General features: G+C 38.5%; 1 protein-coding gene across 2 annotated transcripts in view; it reads left to right on the top strand.

Annotated features, from left to right (window-relative positions):
• Window positions 1-6587: 6587 nt before the first annotated feature.
• Window positions 6588-12124, top strand: part of LOC118744124 (cytosolic non-specific dipeptidase) — an 87403-nt gene continuing 81866 nt past the window's right edge. Inside the window, exon 1 of one of the 2 annotated variants that reach the window (XM_036476859.1) lies at window positions 6588-6843. In XM_036476859.1, the coding sequence (XP_036332752.1) occupies window positions 6806-6843 (38 nt within the window). In that variant the 5' untranslated portion in view covers window positions 6588-6805. The remainder of the gene's footprint in view (window positions 6844-12124) is intronic. The other variant, XM_036476860.1, reaches the window with a different exon arrangement.

Genomic DNA, 12124 nt, shown 5'->3' with positions numbered 1-12124 from the left:
AGAGTTGTGATTCTCTCCTCCACATAATATGCACGATTTTGTGGTTTCTTTACATGTGCTGTTGCATCCCTCTGTTTTTCCACAGATGATACATCTGTTAGCCGCTTTACAGCCCATCTTCGTGTGCCCTAATTTTCCACAATTGTAGCAGTGCCTGATCCGTGGTATGAAATGAACAATTTTGATTTTAACATAGAAAATCTCTATCGCCTCTGGTAGTTCGTTGCCCTCGAATCGTATCTTAACTGAGTAAGTAGGAATAAATTTTTCCTTATCACTGGGATCCCTTCTGGTGATCCTGGAGATTTATGTGATTGGAATATCTGATATTATGTTTTTCCTTATTTCCTCATACGTGAAGTTAAGTGGAATCTGTCTGGCTACTCCAGTAGTTACCACTAAACTTTTCGGGATGAAGGGTCTCAATTGGTTTTTTATTAAATCAGTATTGTCAACACATTTATTTGCTGCCTCAAAGTTTTCGAAAAAAAATTTTGTAAAGAGATTTGCCAATGGCTTTTATATTTTTTACGCCCTCAATATCGTAGTGCCTTATCTTGTCCCAAAGGAAAAGACCATTTCTCATTTTTTTCATGGTTAATTATTGTGGATTTTGACGTGTCCACTAAGACCAAAAGTCACCCTTGTGCCTATTTGTATAGCGCGCACTGTCATAATTTGCATTGTTCACTTTTTCTGTGGAGTTCATTCTGTTGTCTTCTGTGGTGTTCATTTCCTTGCCTTTTGTCACGTTTGTATGTTCACTGTCACTTTTCTTGTGGTTGTCGTTTTCATTGTTCTCTCTTGTTTTTGTCCGCAGTGTCCGTTAAGTTTTTTGGTATATTTGTCGCGTATGTTCCCCTTTTCACCAGCATTCCCTGTAACGGAATAACAATACCGTTATTATTGTCTGTCCTTGATTTTTGTAGCATTATCTGTCTGTTTGGTACAGTCATCGTCTGTCCCTGGGTCGTTACTTGTAAAGTCACCGTTTTCTTTCTTGTTTTTCTGCCTTTTCCTTGCACTTACAGATTTTTTTTTTCTGCTTGCTTCAAACCAGTCTGAGCCTGGAGATTTCTCCTGTTCCTGGTTAAGCCACCCGGTATCGGACGCCGAAGCGTCACTCTCCATGTTGGCCGCGGCCAATTATTCACACAGTAAAACTCACCTGTGCCGAGATCTGGATAAAGCACTTGTACACTGTTGGTATATGTTTACAACAACTTTCTTCTTTTTTTTTTTTTTGTAATGTAAATGTTACAATTTACTTTTCTTTGTATAGGAACTTATTCCTAAGTTAAATTTTTACATTAACATGTAATGGGCTGTTTTTGCTTACGCGTAAAAGCACATTTAGCGCATTTAGCTCTAAATGCAACTCTAAGGGCCGGTTTCTCCATCTCTGGTTAACACTTATCCCCCGGTAAACATCGTTACCGACCTTATCGACTCCCTGTTATATGCATGGAGTTAGAACGTCGATAACAATGTTTAAACGGGGAGTTAATGTTAACCAGAGATGGAGAAACCGGCCCTAAGGGCCATTTTCACCATCTCTGGTTAACACTAATCCGCAGTTAAACATCGTTACCGACGGCACTGACTCCATTCATTTAACATTGGGTCGGTAACGTCGGTAACAATGTTTAACTGGGGGTTAGTATTAACCAGAGATGGTGAAAACGGCCCTAAATGTACATTTATCCATACGAAATTCGTCACCTAAATGCAACTAAATGCTGTTCCTGTCACTTATTCAGATCCGTATCTATTACGATCAATTCTCACGCAGAAGATATTGTGAAAAAAACCCTACTGAAAAGGAAAAAATAAGTTTTAAACCAAAAATTCAATACAAAAACTTGAATTGTTTTAACCGTAACCGAACATATGTTTATGTATATATTCATTTGCCGGTGGTGTCAATTAAAATTTCCTCACTTAATTAGGAAACAAAACAAACAGAGTTGATCACAAATTGATCCAGATTTCTATCAGCATCACATCGATGTTGAATTTGCTTAACTTTTCTTTATCCAAATAATGTAAAATAATAAATGACATCTCGATCAGCGATCACTGAAACGCAGCTAGCCACTGTATACTCGAAAAAGCAATGTTGCCACTTTTTCTCATTAAACCATGTTCGAATCGTGGAAAGTTTGGAAGATCACAGGGTTGCTTTCAGCATTTAGATTCTTAATGCAAAAATGGAGTTGCATTTGGTTGCATTTAGGTGTCGAATTTTGTATGGATAAATGTACATTTAGAGTAGCATTTAGAGCTAAATGCGCTAAATGTGCTTTTACGCGTAAGCAAAAACAGCCCATAACACTGCGCACTTGTACAAACACTTCACACAATTGACGCAATATTGGTTCCTTCTGTAGAAATCAACCTCCACCTTTTGATGTACGAACACGAATGGAAATCACATGTACACAAATGTTTACATCACGTTTTGCATATTGCTCTTAAAAAGTTGATAAAAGTACTTGATTGTGATCTCTATCACCAGTGATTATCACATGATCAATCAAATGACTATCACTGTTTTTGTAGGGAGGCCATGATTCAATAATACAAGGTTAGATAATTATTGACAGCTGCGGTTTGACACTCCCTTACAAAAGGTTGCATTTACGAAGGACAGAGAAACGGCAAGAATGCAATCCCTTGTTTCGAAAATGGTAGTAGAAAAGTACGCAAAGTAGGCAATTAGTAGTGAAATTCCTTTCGTAAATTCTAATGTATTTGCAGGAAATCTGGCATTTTAAACGAAATGTAGAACGTAATATGCATATATCTACATGAATTACGTAATTTATATGCTATGTAGCCGTATAAAACTGCAAAATGACTCAAAATTAAAATAAGACTACTATGAGATTGATGTAAACATCCAATGCTTGGGTATTCATCAGTTAAATATGCTTCATATGCATATACAAATAAACATATTGCACAAAAGCGTATACTTTTATTTCACACCCAAGCTACACTGTTTTCATGTAAATTTGCAAGAAGCAACACGGTGCCACTGCTAACTGCCATACCTAAACAAAAGCGTTGAGCGGAGCGGTTTCTGACGCCTAGAGTTAGCGCCGAAGTGCCATCCTAAACAAAAGCGTCAACGCTAAGTCAAATGCAGAAATAACACTAACAATAAGCAGGGGTTCAATACCTAACGCCCTGTCAAAATCAGATTTTCCAACCGCTCAGCGTTGACGCCGCGTTGTTTCGGTATGCTTCATACAAATTGTATGGGCATGAAAATTATTTGACAGCCAGACAACGCTGACGCTTTTGTTTAGGTATGGCAGTAAGGGAGCGGTGCGAGAGAGACAACTGTCAGTTTATAGAACCTTGTATTATTGAATCATGTAGGGAGGCGGATTCATACTACAACGAACACATCATTTTGACCAAGGCGAATTTATCAATGGTGTTGTAAGATCAGCTGATTTTTCCGCCTTATATGTATTTTGTCAAGGCGTATTTACACAAGGTGGGGTTACTGGCGAATTTAGATTTTCGCAGCGGTACTTCCTAATGTCAAAATGATGTGTTTGTTGTAGTATGATTTCGCCTTGTTTACAACAAACAAATCATTTTGACATTACGAAGTACCGCGGCGTAAATCTAAATTCGCCATCAACACCACCTTGTATAAATTCGCCTTGTATTTTGTTTTTGCTTTTACTGATTTGACAGCGCACCGATCAAAGGCAAAAACAACATACATATAAACTTTGGGGCGAATTGAGATTTGACATAACACCCGTAATACGAAATACATGTGATTGTTTTTGTTGTTGTAATCTAAATTCGCCAGTAACACCACCTTGTATAAATTCGTCTTGATTTTGACATTAAGTACCGCGGCGAAAATCTAAATTCGCCTTGGGTTGGCCGATAAATCGATCCGTGTGTAGCGCCTTTCAAGCTAAAATTAGTCGAGAACGCAGAACGTATACTTAAACGCAGTCTGTATACGCAGAATTTTGTCGATTACTGGCACGGTGCAGCGAACAGAGGTGGCGCCGTCAGTGGTACCGCTACTTTGGTTTGGTTTTGCCGATTTTGACAGTTGTGGTAACTTGTAAACAAACCTTTGTTTACAAATCAGCGAAAGAGAAATTTAATTATATGTGAAAAATCTGTTTAAATTGTGTTAATTTGCAATTTGTGAGTGATTTTTGAGTTGAGGACTGCGTAAAAACTAATAAAATGAAGTGCTGTGTGTTAAATTGCGACAGCCGTCAAGATGCAAGACGCGTAGATGCAAGTGTAGCGCTGGGACGAATCGCTGCATTTTGTGTACATAGGGCACGGCAAAGCCGTTCCCGAAATGTTTCTTTATTATTACATTAACAGCATTTCCTCACAATGATTTTGCTTCTGCTCCAAGCAGCCTCCATTAGCAAGTTAACTAATCAATCCCGCGGAGATGCTGCCGCAGTCTTAATTGCAAAGCAATGGAGTGCACTAAAACGTTTGCTGAAGCAGCCTCACTTGCAAAGCAATGGAGTGCACTAAAATGTTACCTATTCTCTAATAGATTAGGTGAAAAATGCAATATTTTCGCGTTTAGCAAATTTAAAACACGTTTTTCACTGTAAAATGAACTGTTTTGGAAGTTTTAACTCGTTCTTATTTTCGCTCTATTCTTTGTTTACTTGTGGTACACAAATGTCAACGCCCAGGCCGGCGCAATCTTGTATTCTATCATTCTTGGATTACTGGAGCCCTCAAGGGCCATTCACATACAACTTTCCTCGCTTTGCTTGACAGTTCAAACTTAGACAACAAAGCGCGAAACGCAGAAGGTATGCTACAATAAACGCTTTGACAGCTTTTGCGTTCTCCTTTTCCTCCATATTTTGTATCTGTAAAATAGATAACAATATAATAATATGCATTAATGATAGCAATAAAAATTCCTATTTACTCTATTATTAAATGCAAATGCAAGCGCACAAGAAAAGACAAATGTAGACAGCTGATTGCCAAAGCGGGCAAAGTTGAGAGTTGGCCAAAATTTTGCTTCGTTTTGCTTTGCTTTGCTTCAAACGTTTTTTATGTGAGCATACTCATGCATATGCCTACATCGATCTTATATGTCAAAGCAAACAACTATCAAGCAAAGCGAAGAAAGTTGTATGTGAATCTGCCTTTAGTGTTGCTTACTACACTGTTGTCACTCATGAACCAAAAATACAAGATCACGTAAGAACGCGACGTTGTATTTGTAACTGGTTTTGAGAAAAAAGTTTGCGAAAGCGGGTTCGTCAGCTGAGCGTTTGTTTACATCACAAGCACCACTATTTTACACTTTTATTCAAGTAAAGAAGACTTAATTCAACATAACAACACATTTTAAAGCATTTTGTTGCATCATTTTACCTAAATTGTGCGTTTAAAGTGGCTGACAATAATTTTGCCTAATTTTGGTTTTCGTTGGTTTGTTTGCTTTGTTTACTTTTCGCTCGTCTTTTCTGCGCTACGGGCTACAACTACAGAAAAATTCTGCGGTGTTGAGTTTTCATTTATAGCCCGAACACAATGAAAACGACGAGCTACAAACCACAGCTGTCAAATTATTTTAACACGTACTCTGATGTAGATAATTATTTTGGCGACGACCGGGCTACGCGACGGCTGTGGTTGTGGCCAGATTAGATCTATTTCTATTTTTCTGGCGACAGATAAGGTTCTTCCTCTTCTTTTATGTCAAACTCATACAAATTCATGATGTCGCTGCCGCGTTCAAAGAAATCATGTCGCCATCGACAAAGCGTTTAGATAATGAAGATAACAAATTGGAAGCTGTGGTCTGTAGCTCGTCGTTTTCAATGTGTTCAGTACTTTACATGGTGCTTTGGTAAGACAGATCGTGTCAGCTGACTCGGGTTTACGTACCGGTAGGTTTAAGGCTCTGTTATGCATACTTGGCATTGCATGCACTGCTATACCATTTTTACGTAGAAATCAAAAACCAACAGACTTTTACGTATGTAATGCTGTGCGTTGGGTAACAGCTTACACGCGAAGCTCATTTAACAGATTCCTTATGTGACAACTCTCAAGCAATGCCAAGTATGCATAACAGAGCCTTTACGTTCTTGACTAATTTCAGCTTAAAGGCCCGTCCACATAGAACTTTGGCGTTGCGTTGGCGTTGGCGTCGCTTCAACAGCTGACTATGAATACATGAATTCAAATGCAGCCGTCCACATAGCCAAAATTCGACAACGCTCACGCCAACACAAAGCAAAAAGATGGCCAACTCTCAACTTTTCGCGTGCGTCGCTCGTCAGCTGTTGCGAATAAATAAAATTATGTGAAATATTTTTCCTTTTTAATCAAGTGCGGGCAAGAAATATCGTTTTTAATGCAATTATTGATATGAAATATTAATTTATCTGTCGTTAATATGTTAATTTAGTGGCCCAAGGATTCGCTGCCAAGCGTTCATTGTAGCAAGCATACTTTTAACGTGCGTTCTGTCAAACCAACGCCAACGCCAAAGCCAACGCGAAAGTTCTATGTGGACCGGCCTTAAAGGACTTTCACTACGAAACAGCTACAAAAACAAAAACCTGTTCTACTGGCATACTGTGTTCTCTATAAATAGTTCTTATCGTCTGTATGCACACACTTGATAAGTTCGCCACAAGCTATTTAGTTCGTCTTTTGTGGAGCTGTTTGATAAGTTGAGGTAATTTGAAGTTGGGGGGTTATTTGAAATTGTGGAAAGTGGTCGTAATAACCAGGTTTTCCAAGTCCGTTTAATTTGTGTAATATGGCTGACTTACCCGACATCCTGCTTAAGCTTTTCAGGTAAATTTTCTATACATAAGTACATATGAAATGGATTGGCTTATCTCTTGTTTTATGATGTCTCAGTGCAATCGCACATTTGTACACCCATAAATATATTTACAACTGTATTTATCTACATATATATTCCTGGAACACATCAAGATAACCAACCGTTCAGCTATGGGAAAGCTAAAATTGCAGACCGATAGTACTTTTTACGTTGATTTCAACTATATAAATATTATTTGCCGCAATTAAAAAGTGAAGAAGATATAAAAAGTGAAAGAAAATTTTTGTGATATTTTAAAATATTAATATTTTCTAAACTACGTAACTGATTAAAAAAGTAATGATATCAAAATAAAGACAATTAATCTATCTTTAAGTTGATACATAAAATGTTTGCTTGCTTATATATATAAGTCAAAAGTATTAAAAAACAAATAAAATGTTATAGTTTTTTCATAAAATAACCTTTTTTAGAAAAAAACGCATAATCAATGCTAAAGACATATATAATATTTAGAAAGTGCAAGTTCTTACCTTTAATTTGATATACATATTTTATTATGATCTACGTTTGAGGTTTAGAATTCAGTGATAAAAAATATTAAAAGCATTTACAAGCAAGTGACAAGTGTGGGTGATATCATAGTTTATTTTGCCCAGAACTTCTTTCTGCGTAGGCGGCCTTCGGCCGCGCTTAGGGATCATAACCCTTACAAAGTTGAATTCTCATTTCTGTATTGCCGAAGAAGCGGAGCTGAACACCTTCTGCAGAGAACACCTTTCTGTGTAGGCGTCCTTCGGCCGCACTTAGGGATTATAACTCTTACCAAATAGAATTCTCCTTTTGGTGTGCACCAACTGGGGCTACCGCCCCAGTGATATAGCCTTGGGAAAGGATGAGGTAACTCGAATTCCCTTTCTATGTGGTAAACCTGTTGTGTAAGACCAGTGATGTCTATTATGGTTACTGGGTGTTTTATAAAAATGTCTAGGGAACCATAGGGGACCTCTTTGGTAGAGGTATACCCCGCTGAGCCACGCCGCCGATTTTTGTCATTCCTCACGCGCCGCCGCCGAGCTACGAAAATATCCAATACTACAACAACAAGAAAATTATAACACATCAAAAACTTTAACACCAATATCTCAGAAAGCAGTTTTAACCGAAGCAGCTTCTGTTCATCTAACTCATTTCATCCAACTCCTCAATTATTAGAGATAAAACAAAGATAAGTTGATTTTCCCGAGTATTTTTTTTATATTTTAAACAGACTTTAAATAAAGAGCAAACACTTTTTTTGCTAATTTTTACATTCGTAAGTTATTTTATTCTGGGGTCCCACACACGTATACAAGTACTAGGTGGCTGTTTGAAAATTACGTTAGCATTCCTTAATGGTCGTCAAACCCCAGGAAGGTTTTGCTCCCTCGCATCGCAACGTTTTCTACAAAGGGTTAAAGTTCCCCCTTTTTGGTAAAAACTAGTATTATTTTTCATTACATTCGGTTCTCCTTAGAAAAATTTGGCGCTTAATATTTTAGTGGACATTTTAACCATCTATAAGCCATTTTTTAAACAGTTTGTCAAAAAGACCCGTCCTGGTTCGAGTTGATGGGTTAAACTTTTGGAAAAAAGTAGCCCAACCTTGTTTTCAATATGTAATCCGCAAAAAATCGTAAGAACTCCGTAATTTAACATAACGGTTGAAAAGATTATGGCAAAAATTTATTGATAGCGACATAAATTATCCCAATAACTTAACTTTTAAAAATTTTTATTTCTTTAAATTTAAATCAGAGAAGCAATTTGAGGCTCTTATAAAGCGTACAATCGGTTTAATTCCTACGCGTGATAATTCCGTAAGGGCCAAAGCTGGGAAACTACAGAAAAAGTCCTCTACGGTTTCTTCCTCTTCCTAATCTCTGCAACTTCTTCAATATTCGTGGGAGAAAATTCCTAGTCTTCAAGAGTGCCTGCCAAGTAGCCAATGACCGGTTACACAAGCCGTGACCTTAGCAATATCCTCTCTTGAGAGGCACAGCAACTCTTTCGTCTTTTTCTTATCTATTTGCGGCCAAACCAGCCTGGTTGTTGCACAAGTGCCCTCCTCTAGTCACACCCGTTGACCTCTTGGATCATGCTATTTCGAAGTTCAAGTTGAAGGTTGCCATGGGTATCTCAATAGTGCTCCTGTTTTCACATAGGGCCGTGCAGTTTCCTTCAATATCTCTTTAATATCGTTTAGAGCTGCGAGGCAATCCAGCGCAACCTTCGATCTCAGCATTACCATGTTCATTTATTTAATGGCCGCCTGACTATCCGAGAAAATATTAATCGTAGTCTTCGTTACGGCATGCGTGCCAAGGTACACAGCCACCTCCTTTTTAGCTAAAACTTCTGCCTGATAATCACTGCAGTCGTCTGGAAAGTTCCAGTCCTACTTCCTTAGAGAAAACTCCGTAGCCAACCCTATTGTCTAGCTTGGATCCATCTGTGAAAAAATTCAGTTCCCCCATCTCCTTGGTCTGGGCGTTTGCCATTCACTTCTTTTACAGCCAATGTGTAATACGATGTGTTAACCCCCACTTGATTCCGACCGATTGCTTGCAAGTGTATAATGCAACGTTGGTCTCCCTTACTCTTTCCTCTATATAAGGTTTCCACGTAAGTTTCCTGTTTAATATGAGTCCTAGATACTTAACATTCTCCTTCTAGGATATCTCCACACCCATAAAGATTAGCGGGGAGGCCTGTCTTTCCTTGTAAAGAGAATTGCTTCGGTTTTCTCGGAGTTTATTCAGAGTCCCCTACTTTCTATCCAGTTTCTAAGCGTGACCATGTTAGAGGGCAAAATCTGTTAGGGTATTTGGGTATTTGCGTTTAACGGCAATTGGCAGGTCGTCAGCATATGCTGCGACGTATCAACCCCCCTCTCTAGTGCAACCAGCGCCAAGCTTAGTGGTTATCATCCTGCTGAAAAGTATAGCCTCAATCAGCACCGCTACATTCTGGTCAACTCCAAGCTCTTCTAAGGCACCCTCTATGGCGCTTGCGTTAATATTGTTGAAGGCGCCTTCTATATATAAAAAGGCAACCAGAGTATATTCTTTATCTGATAAACTTTTTTCCACCAACCCGACGAGCGAGTGCAAGGCTTTCCGTGGTTTTGCCTTTCGTATGGGCATATTGCGCTGGGGAGAGACCCCGTACATAATCATCCACTATCCTCTCTAAAATTTTTAGGAGGAAATACGTAAAACTGATGGGTCTGAAGTCCTTAAGTTGGTATAAGAGGACCTACCTACCTTGGGTATGAAGGAGACTTCTGTCTCTCTCCAGCCTAGCGGGATGTAGCCCATGTTAAGACAGTTTCTTACAATAACCGCAATGAACGGAGAGATAATACCCCGAGATAGCTGCAGCTCTACCAGGTGTATTCCATCAAGTCCCGGTGACTGCTTTCGTGGCTTTGGCCTTATTGAACATTGTCCTATTGGATTCACGTAACGAGGATAATTATTTCGACCCCAAGATGGTTTGGTTTTTTCCCTGTATCGAACAACCGGACATCCTGCTGAAAAAGAACTATTCATGGCTTTAGTGACCTGTTTAACCAGCCCATCCAGTTCCACCTGCATGGCGGGGTCCCGGGGAGGTATCTTTGGCAACATAGTCTTAGTTTATTTATTTATTTATTACAGTCATTTGACCTATATACATTCACGTATATACATTTGAATTATGTATTGCAATATACAATAAAAGTAAAGTTAAATTTAATGCTTAAAATACGTTAACCTGTTACATTTTTCCTCCTAAGCTATATAATAGTATGTATATTGAACTAAGATAGCATATTCTCGATGCTGTTGGAATGGACGGGATTCCAAGCAGTACCGTAAATATATCACGTACGATATGCGGTCTAAGAGTGTAATTTCCAGAGCCGCCACAACTGAGCGGTTGGAAAGGACTTGGTTCCAAGCCGCTTCTTATAAACTTCTCTACCGGCAGGCGATCTGAATGGACGAAATCCAGAGTCGCGCCATTTGATCGGACGGAAAGGACTAGTTTCCATGCCGACCTTCTTATTTCATACATTATGGGTGATCTGAATGGACTAAATCCGGAGTCATCCAGCCAGTACGGATGGAAAGGACTAGTTTCCATGCCGGACCTTTCTATCTGATATCCAATGTTCTACAGTGATCAAGTAGCAGCCTTTTGAAGGTACCAACGTTTTCGCAATTTTGTATTTGAGCTGGAAGCTCATTATAACCTTTTAATCCCTTATAAAAGATATTCTTCGTATCTATTTCCGTTTTATACAGCGGCAGCCTGAAACTATTATTTCCCCTGAGTAAATACGAATGGGTTTCACTATTATATCGTAGGATATCACTCAGATAATATGGGAGTCTACCTTGTTTTATGTTAAACTCGAATTTCATAGCGTGATAGAAAATTTGCTGTTTCACGCTCCGCCAGTTTAATTCTGCGATCATTTCCTGTATGGGTGTGTCGTACCGCTTGTTCAAGATAAATCGCATAGCCCTATTTTGCATTTATGAAGCTTATCTATTTGTGTGTCGCTTGCTATAAAAAAGATAGTTGGACAGTATATGAAATGTGGTTCAACTATAGATCTGTAGACCAAAGTTTTATACCTCCTTCCTAAGTACTTACATGATCTTTTCATGAGACCAATTTTTTTACCAATTTTTGCTACTGTGTAGTCAATATGTTCCTCAAATTTTAACTTATCATCGATATATATACCTAGATATTTAATGATTCTCACTTTCTCAATTACTTCATCTTTAATTTTTAAACTGTAATTATCGGAGCTAACGTTAGCTGCTCTAGATATGACCATAAACTTTGTCTTGTTCACATTTAATTGCAGTCTGTTTAGGCACAACCATTTATACAAACAATGAAGGTCTTCTTACATTTTAATCATTGCATTGGGTAGATTACAGTCACTGAGGGTTAAGAGGGTATCGTCAGCGAACAATTTTACCTTACAATACTTCAATGCTGAGTTTATGTCGTTGATATAAATATTAAAGAGTATTGGAGCTAACACCGACCCTTGTGGTAGACCAATATCTACTGCTACCTTTGTGGATAGAGCTGTGCCAATCACCGTTTGTTGCTTCCTATCAGAAAGAAAACTACGGAACAATGTAAGTTCGATGTTTTCTATACCAATATATTCGAATTTTTTTAGCATTATTTCCCTGTCGATTGTCTCGAAGGCTCTCTTAAGGTCCACAAACACCGCCA

The sequence above is a fragment of the Rhagoletis pomonella genome, unplaced genomic scaffold (genome assembly GCF_013731165.1).
Source record: "Rhagoletis pomonella isolate Grant_MI unplaced genomic scaffold, Rhpom_1.0 Rhpom_scaffold_00008, whole genome shotgun sequence".
In the NCBI taxonomy this organism is placed as follows: domain Eukaryota; kingdom Metazoa; phylum Arthropoda; class Insecta; order Diptera; family Tephritidae; genus Rhagoletis; species Rhagoletis pomonella.
Note: the sequence above shows the minus strand (reverse complement) of the source record. Positions and strands in the feature narration are given on the sequence as shown.